Source organism: Amblyomma maculatum, chromosome 1 (genome assembly GCF_055883805.1).
Source record: "Amblyomma maculatum isolate TAMU_Amacu chromosome 1, ASM5588380v1, whole genome shotgun sequence".
Taxonomy (NCBI): domain Eukaryota; kingdom Metazoa; phylum Arthropoda; class Arachnida; order Ixodida; family Ixodidae; genus Amblyomma; species Amblyomma maculatum.
This window is the reverse complement of record NC_139344.1, coordinates 198632360-198651765: the sequence shown is the minus strand read 5'-3', so window position 1 is coordinate 198651765 and position 19406 is coordinate 198632360. Positions and strand designations below refer to the sequence as shown.

Below are 19406 nucleotides of genomic sequence, written 5' to 3'. Positions count from 1 at the left end.
GTGCTCGAATACACGGCAAAGGAATAGCAATCAAGAACAACCACCGTGTAGTGAGCGAATGCCGCGTACGGGGGTGAAATAAAAATCACCTAATGGGGAAGGGCTTCAAGTAGGTGAGAGGAAGAGTCTTCTCACCTGACACGGCTTCTCGCTCACATCCCGTTGCGGTAAGTGCCTACGGTCAATGGGCAATTCTCGGTGACGGTGGTGGTCTCCTCGGCGGAAATCATGAACCGCGCGCGTGCGCGCCCATTCGCTGAAGACCCCGGGGAGTTGCTACAAACGCGCTCGTCCCTCTGAATGAAAGAGGAGGTCTCCCTGTTACGCCGGCAGGAAAGAGGGAAACCCGCGGCAACGTCGCCGCAGGCCCGGTAGGCGGCAGGGGGTGGCCAGCATGCTCTCTCCTCCGCCAACCTCTCTGCCAGCGCACGTAATCACGCGTGTTAATTACTCGCGGGCGTTATAATGGAGGAAGGGGATTGTGAATCCCCACAATGTAAACAGATCTGTGCGACTGCCTTTCCCATGCTTCTGCGTATTTATTTTCGTTTGTTCTTATGATGCGAATTTTCGGATGATACGAATTTTTTCGCGACCCCGTGAGATTCGAGGTTCTACAGTATATACTTACCAACACAATGTGGACGGAAATATGAACTTGTAGAAAGATTTGACAGATGGCTCAGCCTGTTCAAGTACACCAGCTTCGTGCTCAGGCGCAAAGTTTTGAATGCTAGATAGAGAATGTACCGGTACGTCGGTGACACATTGGACAAGCGGACTTCCCAGAATGTTCCAGTTGTGAAATTGCAGCGACTATAGAGCATGTTTTATTGGTGCGCTCAGTATATATGCGCGAAAGGACAACTCTAGCCACTTTCTTCAAGCGTTTGGACAAGAGGCCTCTCTCTGAGGTCTCACTGCTGGGTGCTTGGCTGAAGAAATAGAAAAACGGTATAGGCAGTGCGGGCTTTTTGGTGCTTTTTGAATGACACAGCACTCGACATACGATTGTGATCCAAGTTAACATGCCTGTATATATTCTCATATCTCTTCTCACCACATCTTCACCCATCACGACACTCTTTCCTCTTCCCTTTCCCCAGGCCAGATGTTCAACTATCTGGCCAACTTCTCTGCGTTTCCAAGTAATGAACTCATCTAACTTTTTTGGTTTGGTTTGGTTTGTGGGGTTTAACGTTCCAAAGCAACTCAGGCTATGAGAGACGCCGTAGTGGAGGACTCCGGAAATTTCAACCACCTGGGGTTCTTTAACGTGCCCTGACATCGCACAGCACACGGGCGCCTTGCTTTTCGCCTCCACCGAAAGGCTGCCGCCGAGGCCGGGATTCGGTCCCGCGTCCTTGGGAACAGTAGTCAAGCGCCGTAACCACTGCGCCACCCCGGTGGGACCATCTAACTTTTTTGAAGACCTTTCATTACTAGTTCCTCCATTTGGGCTAAGTGCACAAAATGAGACACTCATGAGGCAAGGTGAAAGCAACAGTAGCCAGCAAAGAAGCAAGGTCATCTAACTTTTTTGAAGACCTTGCTTCTTTGCTGGCTACTGTTGCTTTCACCTTGCCTCATGAGTGCCGCATTTCGTGCACTTAGCCCAAATGGAGGAACTAGTAATAAATTTAAAGCAGGGTTACTCTTCAGATTTTTCACTGTCCAGTGTTGATATTTGATACTGAACAATTTCGAAACTTATCACAAATCCACCAGTTTAGAAGGGCATAAAATAGTAATCACTCTTGTCTGCCATTTTGATCAATTTCTTTAATGTTGGTATTTACTCTTAAAATGGACATTGCTCTAACCATTTGCAGTGTGAATTGATAATCTTTCAGAGTGATAATTTTGTTGACATTTTTATGTTGCAGTGGAGATGGAACTTTAAGAAAAAACATTGACCTGTGGCGCAAATGGAATGTGGCCAATGGCAACAGCATTCATGGGTATGGTATTGTGTGTTTTTCGTGTTTTGAGTAACATAAAGATGTTTTTGGTAGTATTGGCCAGTTAAATGTTTTTAAAAGGGCACTGCATTAAAGTTCTGGCATTCCTCTTTAGTACTTAGAAAAGAATGAGAAGGAGGTACGGGTGTAAAGTTAAGGTTCGAAAATATTGAAGCCCAGGGCCAGGATGTTGTACAACTGAAAGCTGATGTTGATAACCTTGAATGGAGGAGCAGGCGACTGAATCTTGAAGTACACGGAATTCCTCAAACAGAACATTATTAAAAAAAAGTACATACAGCGGTAATCTACACAGACTCCCTTAGCGTTTTAACCTCTATATCTTCTTCAAAATGGCATAAGAACCCAGTCCTGGATTCTCTTTTACAAGTAAAAGCTGCATTCTGAAGTTGATCAAAACAACCACTAGGTCCTTTTTTCTTTTATCTCGTTAGTTCCAATACATAGTTAAAGCACTTGTTACAGATGCTGCCATATCTGTAACTAGTGCTCCTTTTTGGTGTACACGTGCTGCAACTATGTTGGTGCTGCTTGACCATAGCGGGAAGTATTGAGTGTGGCATCGCTTGCTGCTATTGGTCAGACTGCCTGGGTGAGGGAAGTGCCCAATCGAGGCTGCCATGGGAATGTGAGGTCGTTTCGGAATAGTTAGAGTGGCATAGCTTTGCATAAACAGTGCAGGAGCAACAGGACACAAAACGGACGACACCTGGCTGTATGCTGGGCATTTATTCCCATGTAGCAAAGGACGAAAAAAACGAAAGGTGACAAAAGGAGGGACGAATAGGTAGTCCAAGCGTGATGATTTCAGAAAGCATTCCTAGGCAAAGGCTCGGAGGGTGAAAAGAAAAATGGAAGAATGTTGCAGTGAAGTGCTGATGCAGAAGGAAGGAAAGGATGCGGAAGAAGAAAGAACAGAGAGGGAAGCTGAGAAGGAGGGTCAAAGATGATAACAATTAACAATTTCAAGGAAGAATGAAAACTAAAATTGCACTGAAACACGAGTGACGAAATGCCTGGAAATTTGCATACGATGGCAGGCTAGGCTTATAAAAGTGGCATATCCCTGTCAGTGAGAATTGATGAAGGTAACTAGATATTACACAGTAGACTTTGGCAGAAATTATTTGAAATGCTTCTATTATATTATCTCTGGTAAGGTGTTTGCCATATTTCCTGATGATAGAAGAGCTTTTGAAGGAGACCAGGTAGCCATAGCCTTGCAGCGAGCATTAGTAAGTTGCCTATTGATCACTCTATGCACACTGTACTAGTGCTCGCGTAGGTGGTTACTGATGCAGCAACCCAGCCTAAAAGAATGAAACAGTTTTTGACAACACTTGACAGTCCAAGTGTTGTCAAGTGTTGTTCTTGCGGTGCGGCAGGTCAGAAAGCCTTGAAAGCTTATTGCGAGAGGAAAATACAGCAGCCACATTGACACGTCTGCAGATCCTTTCAGGTGGTGGTAAACGTTTTGAATGTGGGGGATTGTAGCACACATTTTTTATTTTTTAGCTAGAGCATCTTGCTACGAATCCTAACATAAAACTGACTCTTTAACTGTACTTTCAGCTTCCCTGCAGAAGTTAAATACAGGGAGGGGACCGGTAGCTGGTGGCAGTGAACTGTTCAACCTCTTGTTTGAAGCTCGCTGGCGTGGGATGTGAATGCAGAATTTGTTAAGAGTGTTAAGGAAATTAAGTTTGAAAATTCCTCTTTCAGTGAGTTTAGAAAAAAAAAACAGGTTTCACCGGCCTTTGTTTCGAGGACCAGCCGACATGGGAGGAAAAATAACATTAGGCACAGAAGCTTTATGGAATGGCCGGTGGATTCCATGGATCACCCCAAGGGCTAAGGTTGTCGTGGAGAGTTTCTGGTGCTTCTGAAACATCAGAATGGGAAGTTTATTGAGTAAAGCACAGAAAGAATGGGTAGTCATTACTTGTTTGAAAGTTTTAGCAATTGCTAAGAAGGCATCCTAAAATATCGCGAAATACATCAGCCAATCATCGAATGCAGGTTTTCAAGCTTTTCATCAAATTCTTTTATGCATTGATATTTTTCGTTTCCTTCTTTCTCTTTCTTCCTTGCAACAGTTTTTTTTAATGGTTTTGGTTTCTGTATTTAGTGGGGTCATCAGTGAATATTGGAGTGCCTGTTTATTGCTCTCTCTATGGGACACTGGTGCTCACGCAAGCTATCGGGAAGACAGTGACTCATTTGGCTGATATCGACAAAGCCACAGGCTAATTATGAATTACAGAATAACCAACTGCATCATCGCTTGCCACCAGACACATTCTGTGTGCCTGGTCAAGGAAGAATATGACCCCTGCCTGGGTAGCTTTGCAGCTGTAACAAAGAAACTGGTGCTAGGTACAGCATAGACTCAAAGGGGGGGGAACAAGAACAAAAAAAAAAGTTGCAAGTTTGCTTTGTACTCACTTGTATGCTTTTGGCTGCAAAAGTATCTGGGACACATGTTCTTGAAAAAAATGTATTCCAGCTCTGGCTCTTGGCTCACTGTTGCATGGTATTGTTACCAGCAAATAGACCATGTGTGTTCTGTCCTACCTGGGCACAGTTCAGGTGGCTTGATTGCGTGACTGTGTAGAAATAAATTTTTTTTACACGCACACATGTCCCATAAGCTGTTGTGGTATCTGGTACATAGCATGTCAAGGCTAAGGCCAGACTTGTATGATAGTCATTTGTGGTTTCTTTTCTTTTGACTGTGCTAGAAGCTGACTGATATCCTCTTATGTTTTCTTGTACAGCCTGCAAGTACGCATTGCACGTCGTGGCCTTGAACTTTTAGTTGAAGGAGGTATAATGGTCTATTCAACATGTTCTATGAACCCTTTGGAAAATGAAGCTGTCATCACAAGCCTTCTGCTTCAGTGTGAAGGTGGGTTTAGTGGCATGAACTTAAGATTGTGAAAACAAGTAAAGACGAGCAAGAAAACTTTTGACTTTATTTAAATGATCATCCTGCTTTCATTTTAAGTTCAACTTTAGCCTGAAACAGCATGCATATTATATAATGGCTACACTAACAACAGCTATTTTGCGGTTACAGAGTTTTTGCAAATGCATGTGACTCAAAAGTGCTTTGCATGTGTGCACAAATGCCATTAAAGCACCCCTCACTATGTTTGGATGTTTCAAATAAACAAGTTTGAAGTATAGATAGGGCAATTATGATTGTTTTTGCAAAAGATTAGTGTAATACACATTGTAAAAGGCAATAAAAATTCATATTGAAGCCCATTTATGCTTTCTGTTGACAAAGCCAGTGTCTTTTCGACCTCTACGCTGGCACCATTGCTTTGCTGTGACAGCATTGGGATGTGCATTTCATTGTTCTGCCATTTTGATTCACGGGTGAATGATGAACTATGTCTTGTTGTCATTCTTTTCTCTTTATTTTTCTTTTTTTTTTATTGCTGCGCCATTTATTTTGGCACGCAGACATACATTTAACTTTCTTGCACTGGTCCCTTCATGTCTCTTCCTGGCATGGGTGCTACTTTGCCCTTAATTTATCATGCACATGGCTGTACTGATTGGGCAGAAAGGTGCTCGCACATTTCTATGCCCTTTCCCTCTATTACAACAAATTTTAGCTGGATAGTGGGCAAAGGGGCTTTATGAAGCATACACGCAGCAAGCCTATCACTGTCCACATTTTTCTTTCTTTTTAAGTGTAAACTGGAGTATGGAAATGTGGGACATAACAGCCTCTTGCTTTTTAATAACTGTAAGATTTTTGTTACTTGCAGGCACAGTTGAGCTAGTTGATGCCAGAAGCAGTTTGCCGGGTTTAGTAAGCAGCCCAGGACTTTGTACCTGGAAAGTGTCCAGCAAGGATATGGCAGTGTACACATCATTTGCCGAGGTACCGGAGATGTACCACACACAGATTCGGTCCCACATGTTCCCGCCATCACCTGAGGTGGCTGCCCAACTAAAACTCAAACACTGGCAAGTCTATTTTCCTTGAATTCTTTGCTACGAATGCCTACCTGGAAATTTTATCATGGCTTTGTTTGTATACATCTTGAAATAGTTAGTTTTTGCAGTCTGTGGGAACATTAGTCAGCCTTCTTGAATGTGGAGAGTTAGAGAAGAGATGCAGGTGGAAACTGGCTCTGAAACTGCCATGTACAGGTGCAGACAAAAGTATATGGAGCGCACTATTGCCATTCAAAATTTTTTACTTGTCGAATTGAAGCCGGCCGGTGAGGTGTATGCAGACTACTAGTGGACACTAGTGCGCTTTCTAATGAACAAATAATGTTGAAATTTCGGACGTGGAAAGCATGATAATGATTAGAGCAGAATAGCGTGCTTTGCCTTTGCCTGTACCAGCTCATAGGGTGGTGGTAAATTAAACAGACATAGTGCTGCTGCTGGGATGACATGCATTTCATGTGGCACATGAATAGAGCTAGCCCTAATCCTATCCTGAAATGCCTATGACTTCAGTGCTGCGCTATTGGGATAACCTACAGTGCATGGTCATGTGTGCGTGAGATCGCACTTCCAGGCTTGGTTTTGACACCAATCAGTATTGTGCTTTACAGTGGTAAGGAGAATGTTTTGCTTTTCTGCTTACAGCTGAAAGCTGTGTTTGTAAAAGCATGTGCAGCGGTCTGGCATTTATCGCTGCTGTCTAAAGTTCTTCCATAATAGCAAATTTGAGACGGCAACAGTTCAGACGCTGAGGTGGCTGAGCCATGCCAGAATGGGATTACTGCCATGTTTTTATCATTGCAAAGGGTTATGCTGGTCAGCATTATAAAATTTCCAGGGCTGCAACAGCTGCGCCAATTGTGCCATTTTGATACTGCTACATATTCCCACGCCAAGCTGCGCCGTTAGCGTGAAATTTGTTAAATTTGCGCCAGAATGCCCCGGCAAGCTGCAAGAGTTTGCCATACTCAGGGACAACTTTCTGTGATATGGCCAGTCACATTTCAGGCACTGCAGCATGTGTGACTGGGCTTTTAGTTTTATTTCGAGATAGCGTCACGCCATTCTAACGCCTACTCACATTTTTCTCTCTTGCATCCACGTACATCCTCCGCTCTTCGAATATGCTGAACCGTTCCGGTTTAAGGATGCTTCACCACATGGGTTACAGTCCGTGCAGTGAAGCATCCCCATAACGCAAAGGGGCCGTTTGTAACGAGCCCCACTGCTACTGCGTCCCACTGCGAAAAGGGCCACGGTGGTACTTGTGATTTTGGAGCAGTTCTTAAACACTGTTTTAAGCTCCGTATGCTTTTCATGGATGTATCTCTAGTTTTCTTGTTCGGAAGTTTTTGGTATTTTTTTTGGCCATTCATGTATAGCAAGGTTGTATTTATGCTGTATCGTTGATAGACTCTCTTTCCTGTTGCCAAATACTGTAGGAGGGGCATCAGTTATGGCTTCTGCATTTGTTCTGATATAACTTGAGGTGGTACATGTGAAATTTATTTTGGGTGTCAGCAGTTCGGGGAACGTGCACCTGCACCTTGCTATTTCTTTTGCAAAGGTGCAGGCCTAGTTCAGCGCGAGTTCACCGAGTCTCTGAACTGGCCGGATGCCAAGTGCAGCAAGTGCAGCAAGTGCAGCAAACATGCTGTGCCAGCGGCGCTAGTGTCACGCTGCACCTGAACTAAACCTGAACTAGCTGAACTAGTGCTGTAAGCCATTTACACGCTGTCAGCGCTACCTTGGATCCTGCCAGAACTAGCGCAGAAAGTGCAGCCAAATCGAGTAGACCTTTAGATTTTGAATTCCATAACGCTGCCGTGGTGCCCAAGACTGCCAAAATTAACATTTACAGATGCTCTGTGCATGAAATATATAACATAATATCCCAAGTCATCTCCCTCTTCACTCTAAATCAAAATGTGGAGTCAAAACCATGGTCATTGCCAGCACCTAAGCGTAAATCACGGGCCGAAGACACACCCGCTCATCTGGTTTCTTTGCTCATGGTTTGCTTGCTTACTACTTTTAGTATCTACCTTTTGGTCGCTACTTTTATTGTCTTTTTTCTGTTTTTGGTTTTGAATCTGTGTGTGTGCGTGCGTGCGTGCGTGCGCGCGTGTGTGTGTGTGTGTGTGTGTGTGTGTGTGTGTGTGTGTGTGTGTGTGTGTGTGTGTGTGTGTGTGTGTGTGTGTGTGTGTGTGTGCGCGCGCGCGCTGGATGGCTTTGGGCTCTGCTGGAGTTCTGGAGTTGCCCTTGCATGACACAAACTGTAAATTTGGCAGGCAGCAGGCAGTGAAACATTGTTTTATGAGTCTTGAGAACAAGTTAGCATCCCATGATTAAGATTGTCAAACCGCGCTAGATGCAATAATAAAATAATAATAATGCATGTTCTCTAGCTTTTTCCATTTTTATTTAGTCCCCTAAGTTTAAAATTCACCTCCTCGATTTTATGGCTCACATTCTTTTTTTTTGCCTTGCTGTACAAAGCGCTTATTTCCAAAAATAGGTGTTCACTGGATTCCTAAAGGAAATATATTCAGTGCCGGTAGTGGGTGGCCCTTGCTAGATTTCAATGGATCAAGTTGATACGGTTTGATATTCACACCTCTTCATCTTTTGTGCCGAAAGTAAGGCTTCCTCTTTGTTTAACAGCTCCAAAATTTGAATTCGTGCTTCAAAATGCAGTTTTTGTTTTCCTGTGAGCTGCTCCAAATTTGGTTTTACTGCTCCAAAGCATAAGATTTTGCTGCTCCGAAAATTTCTACAAATCCTATTTCAGCTGTTGCACCCCTGCATTTCAGTGTATTCTGGGGCACTCGTCCATGTTGTAGGTTATGCAGACTATGGTAGTACATGTGTGCTAGAGCTGTTCACTTGCATTTGCCTGAACTGATTGTTGACTAGATTATTGACTAGATTTCTGCAGAAAATGTTAGGGCCTATAACATTTATTTTTAAGAAAGATAGCAGTGATCAAATCTTATTTCAGAAAGGTCACGAGGGATGTGTAGAGGCCTTGCGTTTTATTCTGATTTGCATGTAGCTTTCCCCTTTCTTTTTTTTGTAGTAAATAAGCCTTTTTTTCATTTTTCTTAACTCATTGCCACAGTTAGTCGCACAGCTTCTTTCTGGAGTTTATGAACAGAATGTTGTGGCATCGGTCATGCCTGTTTTTCAGGTCATACCTTAGTTGCTGAAGTGTCTAATAACTGTACTTGAAAGCATTTTCATCCCAGGTTTTCATCAGTAATGGTTTAGCAGAGACTTGTACAGTCAGATTGATTGGAGCCTTGTTTATTCAGCAACCTACATTCCATAGTACGGTGGTCCTAAAAGTTAACTATGAATGTCTTTCCTGGATTGTATGCTGGATACTAGGACTGTGGTTTCATGCAGTGGTGCTTGAACCAGAATATGGCTTACATGTCTTTGTTTGTTTTTTTCTTCAGCATAAGAATTCTGCCTCACCAACAAGACACAGGTGCATTCTTTGTTGCTGTGCTTAAGAAGACAGCTTCCAAGCTGCCCTGGGAGTCTCAAAGCAAAGACAAAAGCATGACAACAGCTTCAGAAGGTAAGATGCTCAAATTTATGTTTTAGTAAGGGTGTGCTTCTGAACTAAAATAATGTGGAACATAGCATGCTGTGCTACATATAAGATACATAAAAGATAAGACGAACACATAGGATGGAACAGAGCACGGAGCAAGAAGTCTTTCGAATGAGAAGCTCGCCTCTTGCGACCAGAAAAATTCATGCACTGCCTGCTTCCTTCGGCTGCCACCAGAGGCCGCCCGTGTTGTGTTCTCATTAGATTAGATTCTAATGAATTAGATTCTCATTAGACGATCTGGATGGATACACAGATTGTAACGGGAAGCTAATGCTAGATTTCAGTGAGTGACACGACCTAGTTATAGTAAATAGAAAAACAAAATGCGAAAGACAAATCACGTGGGAATTCCGCAACAGGCAGACGACCATTGACTATTGTCTAATGTCGCAGGAAATTTATAGCAAGGTCACAAAAATGGAAATAGACGAAGAAGGGGAGTGTAGTCTGGGAAGTGATCATAAACGTATTAGTCTGCAGATGGGGCCCTTGATGAAAACAGAAATGGAACTTAGACAAAAAGTAAACGCAAAATTAAACGACGATCAAATATCGCATATAGCAGCAGACATAGAGGAAGCAATAGAGAAAAGACCCATGGAAGACTGGGATTATGAACAGGTAGAACTATTCATAAGGAGGAAAATTAAGGAGGTTAAAGTAGCAAACCACTGCAATGGAAAGAGGAAGCCACGGAGCTGGTGGACGCCATTGAACAACTACGGGCCGCTTCAAGGGAACACCGAGAGGCAAAGAAAGCACAGGTATCTCAGGAGGAAATCAACCAAAAATCAACCAGCTACTTTCACCTGATCTCCACAAACTTCCTTATCTCATCTGCCCACCTTCTGCAGCCCCCTGCTACGCGGTGTAATGTTAAGAGACAGAAAGCTTGCAGAGTGAGTCAGGGAACGAACACGAATAACCGACATTCAAGTCGAAAGTAAGAAGAAGAAATGGACATGGGTAGGGCAGGTAGTGCGATGAGAGGATTACCGATGATCTCGCTTAGGGTAATAAATTGGATTCCAAGGGAAGGAAAGCGTAGCAGGGGGCGGCAGAAAGTTAGGTGGGCAGATGAGATTAGGAAGTTTGTGGGGATCAGGTTAAAGTAGCTGGCACAGGACTGGGTTAACTGGAGATATATGAGAGAAGCCTTCACCCTGTGTGGGGTGTTGTCAGGATGCTGCTGCTGCTGCTTTTGATGATGATTATAATCTGGATACTTAAAGGGTGAGTGTAGTTGAGCTCCTAGACTAAACAGCAGATTTCTAAGAGGTGCGTTAATTTTAGTGCGTCACATTTTGCAGCTGAAATAATTATTTCTATTCGTTGTGCAAACAAAAAAGTTTGATCTATAATGAAGACTTGACAGAATTATTTCTGTTCTGACTTTAGTTTTTTTTTTTATTTTTTTTTTTACAAAAACACCTTGCAGTGCCAGAGCACTAGTATTCAGGGTGTCCAAGCTAACTTTAGCCAAGGTTTAAAAAATACATTTGAGGTAGGCCGGAGAAGCCAGTTGCGTAGATCTGCCAGCCGTCTTGCGCACCTCAGGTAATTTTTTGCTTTGCAGTGAATTAGTAATTCAAATAATTTTTCTAAATTAATAAATATTGACTTTAGAAAATAAAAGTGATTTGCGGAGTTGGAGAGCACCTTCAGAAACCCCCATTTCATTTATGTGCAGTAAAGAAATCACGTGTATCTTTTTGCCGAGCTCCAAACACAGCCTGCAAAATACAAAAAAAAAAAAAAAAAAACCACCTGACTGACACATTCGCAAGCCACGATTGTGCTGCTATCAACTGTGGTTTGAGTAAACGAAATCAGTTGAGGCCGTGACTCGACAACCCAGTCCCAGCGGCAGGCCGATGTGTCCGTCATCGTTTCGTCGCCCGCCGCGTCAGCCAGTCGCCGCACGTGACGGTGCGAGTTGCGGCGAGCACGCCACACTACTCGCTGCAACTACTGTCAATATATCATCTTACCGCAGGAGCTCGACCATTGAGTCATTGTGACAGCTAATTTTGTTCGCTCAAACCACGATTGGAGGCGTCACACTTGCGGTGAGCGAATGTGCTAGTCACATGATAGTTATTGTATTTCGGGGACTTTTTTCGGAGCTTAGAAAAAAGATGCACATGAGGCTTTCTTTACCGCAAATAAATGGAAGGGGGGGTTTCTGGATCTGCCCTTCAACTTCGAAAAACATTTATTGTCTAAATGCAGTAGTTGGTAAGTTAGCAAAATTATCTCAATCGCTAATTAGTTAATTGCAAAATAAAAAATTGCCTGTGCTGTGCTAAGTGGCTGGCAGCTGTATGCAAGTAGTTTTCCTGGCCTACTTATAGTGTTTTATTTTTTAACCCTTGGGGGGCTAAAGTTAGCTTGGACACCCTGTATAAAGAAGTTGGTTTAGGTTTAATGTCCCAAAGCGACTCAGGATATGAGAGACGCCGTAGTGGAGGGTTCTGGATATTTCGGGCACCTGGGGTTTTTTAACTTGCACTGACATTGCACAGCACACTGGCGTCTTGCTTTTCGCCTTCATTGAAAAGCGTCTGCCACAGCCGAAATTCAATTCTTGGGTGCAGTAGTCGAGCGCCTTAACCACTGCACCACCGCGGTATGTTAGTATATAAAGAAGGGAGCACACATTCTAAATTGATTGCAAATGGTTATGAGCAGTAGAAAAGGAAAATGGAAATACAAGAGTTTCACAGCATAGTTAGTTAGCAAAAGCAAGCGAACAAACCAGGAAAGTTTGTTCATTTACTCGGAATGCAATAATTTGACAAAGTTGTCCTGATCTAAATGTATAATTTTTGTTGTAAAGGAACTATTGTACATAACATGCACCAGCTGAGACTTTTGGAAAGTTATGTAATTGTGGAATTTGCATCAGACTTGACCATATTGTTGGAATTCTATTATATTCTCAGCATATGCGTATTTGGGGACTCATGTGCATCGACAAAGCTATGAGTAGGCAAACCTCAGAATGTGACTCATCCAGAAAGAAATGTTATTTGGGCAAACAAAAAGATGTGGTTGCATAGGTTTTCATGGCTCACAATCTGACCATTGCTTGTCTCTTTTCATTGTATGAAACGGGCCCGTCCTAGTGTTGCATGGTCTGCAAGTTTAAATAGGGCACACTGTGAGCAATATTTCAGTGTGAATGGCCATACTAACATGAAATTGTGGAGCCATACAGTTTTATGAGATTAACATTAAATTGCATCATGCCCCCCTAAGCTCTCACTAATTGTCTGCATGCCTAATTTATTGATACTGAATGTCTGTCACCTCTGCTAAATGACCATAGCCACCTTTTTGGTTATTCTCACCGAAGAATGCCTGAAATTCCTTATGGAAAGTCAGCGTGTCATCAACAGCAGCCATTTGTCTACAAAAGTCGGGAAGCTGCTCTGAAACGCTTGCAAGTCTTGCGGGAAAGACTGCCAGAGGACCTACATTGGCGCCTCTGCAGTTGTGTTGCATTCTAAGGAGTGCACACCAGCACCATCGCATATAGGAGCTCTGAGCCTTATGACTTGTGATACAATGTTGCTTGCTGCCACCATGCTTCCGTATAGTTGTTTGCATAGTTAACGCGTCATGAAAAAGGTTCACACCCTGTAAGCGTGATGCTCACGTTTGTTGCCTGTGCCTTCCCTCTTGCAGAATGCTTCCAGTGTAGGCTTCACCACAGTGCCGCCGATTTATTGCTTGCTTCTTGTAGTTGAGCTGATGGAAAAGCTTGGCTTATGCATTTCTTTTAGTTCATAAGGTTCTTTTAGTCGCAGCCTTGTGGACATTTTTGTGTTGCTTCCTTGACTATTATTTTGTAGCCGTTGACCAAGGTATACCTTTAATTGATTATAATATGCAGTTACCTTTTGTTTTCAGAGTGTGAAGAGCAGCCGAGCGCCAAAGAGGATAAGAGGTGAGGGTTTTTAGTTTTGTGGTTTTTATTGCAGGCCAGCAATGTCCTACAAGTGCTATACTAAAGCCGTGATGAGACCAAATTTATTAAAATCAAAAGGCATAAAATTCATTCAGACCGATAAATGCTCAAGCTGTCAAGAGCTACTGGAATGCGATTGTGCCTGTAGCATTTGTAGAGCAGAACATAAATAGCAACGGATAAGCTAATGATGTAGGATGCTCCTTTCTTTTTTTTCTTCTTTTTTTCTTCTTTTTTTTTTTTTGAGAACTTAATGATACAACCCTTGAAAATGTTATAGCATAAGCAGGGTCACTTGTGTGGAAACAAGTGAGGTTTAAAATAAAGTGTGCTTCTGTTCCTCAGTGCACACATCATGCCAGTCTTATGCCCAGATGCGGTTGTGCAGAAGAGCCACTTTCTATGTATAAGTATGTGCCTCAAGACTGACACCCGCAATCTGTAGTTGTGTACAGTAAATGCTCGTTAGCTCGAAAGGCTTGAAACCATGAACAACTTTGAGGTAAGGGGAGGTTCAAAATAATCAGAGCATTGAAATCATCAGTGTACTAATTTTGCTTTGAACAAGAAGGCACTTTAAAATGAGCAAAGGCAAATAGACTACTACAGTCGAACCCGGTTATATCGAACTCACGGAATATCCCCTTGAAAATCCCATGTAAAAGTATAGGAAAGCCGCGTCATATATCGAACTTCATTTCACCGGTCGTTCGATATATCGAACTCCGCACCACGCACTGGAAAGTGTTCCTTCCCCAAAGACAATCGCATCACCCTTGGCCGTTTGCCGCTTGACATTTTCAAGCCACGCGCGGAAGGAATGAGAGGGGACAGTTCGGCGACGGCTGGTCTGGGCAGCGCCGCACCCATTCCCCAAAGGCACGCGCATCTGCAGTTATCGTTTCCCGCGTGCCAACACATGACGTTTGCAAGCCATGTGCGTAGGTGTGCCCATCCTTTTGCCGAGCTATCTCTCTCCTTCAGCACGCGCTACGCATGCGCCAAGCCAGCTCAGCCCGTTTTCAGACAGGCGTCGAACGCTTTCTCCAGCGTATGTTGCGAACCCTCTGCGCGTGGCGGCTGATGTGGCTATGGCGCCTGCGGACGTTAAAAAGCGGCAGCTCTCTCTCTTTTCTTTCTTTCTTTTTTTTTTTTTTTTTTTTTGTTTAGCGAGTCATTCTTTCTTATCGTTGTGCTGTCGGGACGTTAAGAAGCGCCAGGGTATTTTTTTTATTTGGCGGGAGGCGTTTATCCTTGCATGTAGGAATCAACGAAAGCACGCGGTCAGCTGCTGCGATCATGACGCCCGCCCCAAGCGCGGCGTGATAAATCTAACCAGGCTTGTGCAATCAAGCCATCACGGGCACCCTGCCAAGTTCGCTCCCCGCCACTGCAGGAGCTATCAAAAGATAAAAGCGCCCCAATGTTATCGCTGCGCAGCATCTTGGCACGCTGCCAAGAAATGAGCTGTGGATGAGACGACCAAAACGGAGTGACGTGCGCCATCGACATGCAAGCGAAAATGGTCGCGATTTCTGCAGCGGCGACACAGAAACCTTGCTGCGGTGGCTCGAGCAGCGAGAGGGACGTGGTTCCAACAAGTTTGAAATTTTTCGCTCTGTCGCTGCCGCTCGTCGCTGAGATCGCTCAATCGCTTGCATGTGAGCGAGCTGGCCTTAACGCATTTTTTTTTTCTTCAAATTCTCGGTGCAAAAGTGGAGCGTGGGTTCATTATGCGAGTGGGTTAATTACGCGACAAATACGGTATTGTTTTTTCGCATCGTAAGTGCCGTCACAGGCTGATTTCTGTATATCGAATTATCTATATATCGAACTATTTTGCGATCCCCTTCGAGTTCGATATATCCGGGTTCGACTGTATATGCCTATTGTGTGACAAAGTTTTTTGTTTAACTGACATTTCGATATATGCGAGTTCAGTTAATGTGGCTTTACCGTAAACACATGCTTACACACCTATAGTAATTCAGTTCGCTCATACGTCATGAGGACAGTGCATGCACTTCACTCGGGCGGCAGGACCGAGCTTAGGGTCTTTCATACTGTGCACTGGCCTCATCCGCGTCAAGACTAACGAGACGCTACTGTTGATGCATGCACTGCTCTGGCAGCAGCACAGCATGTAGGTAGGCACCAGGGGCTATTGGAGAGTCTTACCAAAGTTCGTTTCAGTCTGTCTTTGTGTTCTCCCTCCTGTTCACTTCTGTTCTGGTGCCAAAGTCACCTGCAGCATGCACAAAATGAGGGATAAAACCATGTGAGCCTGTTGCAAGTGGAATGTTGTTGGTGTAAATGCCCTCACTTTGACCCTGGGTTTATTTTGAAGCCTCAGTTGTGAAAAACATGAGGAGCATATGCTCTCCTACTTCTGTAGTGTGCACTTTCTGGTTGCACGTTGAAGGGTTAGAGGGGATGGGCTCCATTCTTCCTAAGCGATCTCCACTTTGAAGCCGAAGCAAGAAGTAAACACATTTTTGCTGGTTTAGCCTAGTGGGTGCCTAGTGGGTGCCTAGTTTTGTCTTAAAAATTAAAATAGCCTTAAAAAGAGGGTATGAGAGAGGCACAGTGAAAGCAACGTGGACATGCACAACCTTCTAGCTGTTTATTTGGATGGTATCTTGAAGACGCACACACACGCATTTGAAAGCCAAGTAAAGGCATTTCTGCATAATACATAATTTGCAGTCTGCTTGTTATCTACTCTGTGTGTGCAGGCATGGCTGAGAAAAGAAATGAAACAATGCTGCTTGCACTGTATGCAAAACACAAAAGCAACAATATGACAAAACTAAGGAACATCTACTAGTGCTAAACAGTTAAGCTGTAGAGATAAGATGTGGCAATATTAGGGGTACAAGTCTGTGTCAGCACAAAATCAGTAATATGATGTCGCAGCGGTGTGGTTTTCAATTTGAATTCGTACTTGCTGCCTTGGTGAAGTCGTCATTCTACGCCACCCTAAGCGCATTTAGTAGTACTTGTTCTGCATCTTTAAGGTAATAACAAGCTAACTTCCGTATGTATTGCATGGTGGATTTAGTGGACGTGATTTTTGCATAAGCTGTTACACTGGCCTCCTGCAGTCCTCTTCTGTGTGTTGATTATTTTGCTGCTAATTTTGAATTAAAAAGGTCATGAAAATCACGCCTAAACAAGCTAAAATTAACAATGTGCTCTTAGTAATTTAACTCAAATTGGATCTAAAACTTTTTAAAAACTGCAACTACAGACACATAGTTTGGTCCGTCATCTTTAATATTTTGTGCATTTGGCTACTGCAAAAAATGCTGACTTATGCACAAACTGGGAAAGAAGTGCTCTCCACTTGGCTGCAACTGTGGCTACATGGCCTGCAAGGAGCAGGTTATGGTTCTTCGGTGCTCCAGAAGAAGACAGAACTTGCAAGAAAGCATAGCAATCATGTTCTGCAGTCGATTTAGTATGTGTACGAAATGCATTTCAACAGTGGTTATGTCAGGTTAAGCAGTTTTACAAAAATATGCTACAGAGCCTGATGCTTAGAATCTCCTCACAGATTATATGCTTGTAAGCATCACTTTCCATTCCCATATGCACTGAGGGCAAAGGCAATATTGTAATGTTCTATCTTCTAAAGTATATTGCATTGAAGGTGTCACAATTCAGCGAACAAAAAAGACCTGCCAAAAGCAAATCACGCAACTTTGGAATGCTTTCCAAGGTATATTTTTTTGCTGCTGAGGCGTCGGATGTGAAAAGCTATCTTAATCCAAACAGCCAACCATCAAATGATCAAATGAAAGCCCTTCTCTCGCGGTTTCTGCACGGCTTCAAATAACCAGCAGCGTGCAGTAATGCAAATAGCTACGGAGCATCTTGGCAACGGTGTGCGCTCGCTGGCAGCTGATACGGCTTGAAAACCAAACACATGCAGTCTGGTTGTGTTCCTGTGTTGCGATTATAGCTTTTCTGTATTTTAAGTTTCACTTTAAGTAAAACTTTTTGTTGGGCTAGTCGGCCCATAACGATTTGAAAAAACTTCAGCGCAAATGAAATAGCCCGAAGGCGAAAAGAAGGGACAGGAAAAAGCGCTGACTGACAACTAATCTTTATTGAGCAGAACGTGCGCAGTAAATACGAGAGTGGTGGCAGAACAGTCAGATGCAGTCAAATGTCACGTGGTGTAATAGCTCTAGAATGAACTCTTTATTGAGCTGACTTGCACCCGCAAAAGGACTAAGCAACTTGGCCCTGGGTTAGAGCGCCCGTCTCGGCTGCGGGAGGTGGTTAGTTCGAAACCCACCGCCGGACACCCACCGGTAAAAATGGGTACAAGCGTCCCCCGGCCTGGCGCTCGGCTTTTCCAGGGGTGTGCTTTTGGGAGAAGCTCCGTAAACCCTGCTGCGTGCCCCTCCTCTGCAGCAGGCCCAAACCCAGTTTCGAACCTCGCAGCCTGCAAAGGTGGTTCTGTTTGTCTTGCAAAGGTACTTCCTTTGACCCTCACCTGAAGTGCTCCCTTAAAGCCCCAGCTGCAGCAGTCCTATAAAAAAAAAAAAAAAAAAAAAAAAAAAAAAAAAAAAAAAAAAAAAAAAAAAAAAAAACAACGTTGCATAATGGGTTGTTGCCGTGCAAGGCGGACTTATTGTTGTCCGATGGCGGAACGAATCACTGCCACATTGGCGCAACTATTTGGGCCGTGACCCCTTTTCCCAAGCATTTCACCCCAGAAGAGCCGAGCACCAGGCCGGGGGAAACCTTGTACCCATTTAAAAACCGGTGGGTAACCGGCGGCACCAGGGATCGAACCCGGCACCTCCCGAATGCGAGACGGGTGCTCTACCACAAGGCCACCGCTTCGGTCACTGACAAGCACAACAGCAAATGTGCTTGTCGGTTGTTTCACAATCTTTCACAAGCTTTCAAAGTCCTGGCCCTGGGGTAGAGCATCTGCCTTGCATTTGGGAGGTGCTGGGTTCGATCCCCAGTGCTGCTGGGTACCCGCTAATTTTCCAGTGGGTTCAAGATTTCCCCCAGCCTTGTGCTAGACTCTTCTGGGGTGAAATGTATGGGAAAGGGTCATGGGCGAAGCCATTGTCCAAGACGCGGACGCAGGGCGCAATTCCCAGTGCTGCCGGGTACCCACCAGTAATACAATGAGTGCACTCATTCCCCTGGCCTGGTGCTCGGCTTTTCTGGGATGATATGCTTGGGAAACAAGTCCTTGACTCCACCTCGTGTAAAAAAGTGAGCCACCAATGGGCCGTATTGCACGAGGAGGATTAAGTTGTCTGATGTTGGGATTCATCACCAACCCATCAGTGCCTACAAATGTTTCATGAGATGCATGATTCATGTAAAGAGAGGAGACAGCACCAGGTGAGGTGTGGTCACACAAGCAGCAGGGAATTTGAGAAGTAGACCTGGCACCATCCAACAATGCAGCTGGACCAAAATCACATGTGCTAAGAAAACTCTACTAGACTGTATGTACAGAATTTACGTCTCAAAATAAACAGAACTCTGCATTGGCAACTCAACATTGCCTAAAGCCTATTAGTGCATCATAAAACAGCACACCGACACTGTGCAGTGCACGAAAAGAACAGTGCAAGACTTCAGCGGCTGATAGCTGTAAGGCCCACTCTTAAGTTCCACGGTTACGTACAAGTATGCACTGCACAAAATATCTTGCATGCAGCAAGTTGTGGGAAGCTGTGCGGAGCCTTCTTATGTTTATTTTGCTCACTTTGGAACTGAGAACGCAGGTTGTTCAACAACCGCAAACCTTGAGGCCTGTATATGCATTGCACTCTATCTCTGTTCTTTTTCTTGGCATAGACCAGGGATGGCC

General features: G+C 44.0%; 1 protein-coding gene across 2 annotated transcripts in view; it reads left to right on the top strand.

Annotated features, from left to right (window-relative positions):
- Nsun2 (tRNA (cytosine(34)-C(5))-methyltransferase Nsun2) overlaps positions 1 to 19406 on the top strand; it is an 81893-nt gene that overhangs the window by 37207 nt on the left and 25280 nt on the right. For both annotated transcript variants that reach the window (XM_084590000.1, XM_084590001.1), the window contains exons 9-13: positions 1887 to 1961; positions 4760 to 4890; positions 5765 to 5966; positions 9419 to 9543; positions 13498 to 13534. In XM_084590000.1, coding sequence (XP_084446126.1) covers positions 1887 to 1961; positions 4760 to 4890; positions 5765 to 5966; positions 9419 to 9543; positions 13498 to 13534 — 570 coding nt within the window. The remainder of the gene's footprint in view (positions 1 to 1886; positions 1962 to 4759; positions 4891 to 5764; positions 5967 to 9418; positions 9544 to 13497; positions 13535 to 19406) is intronic.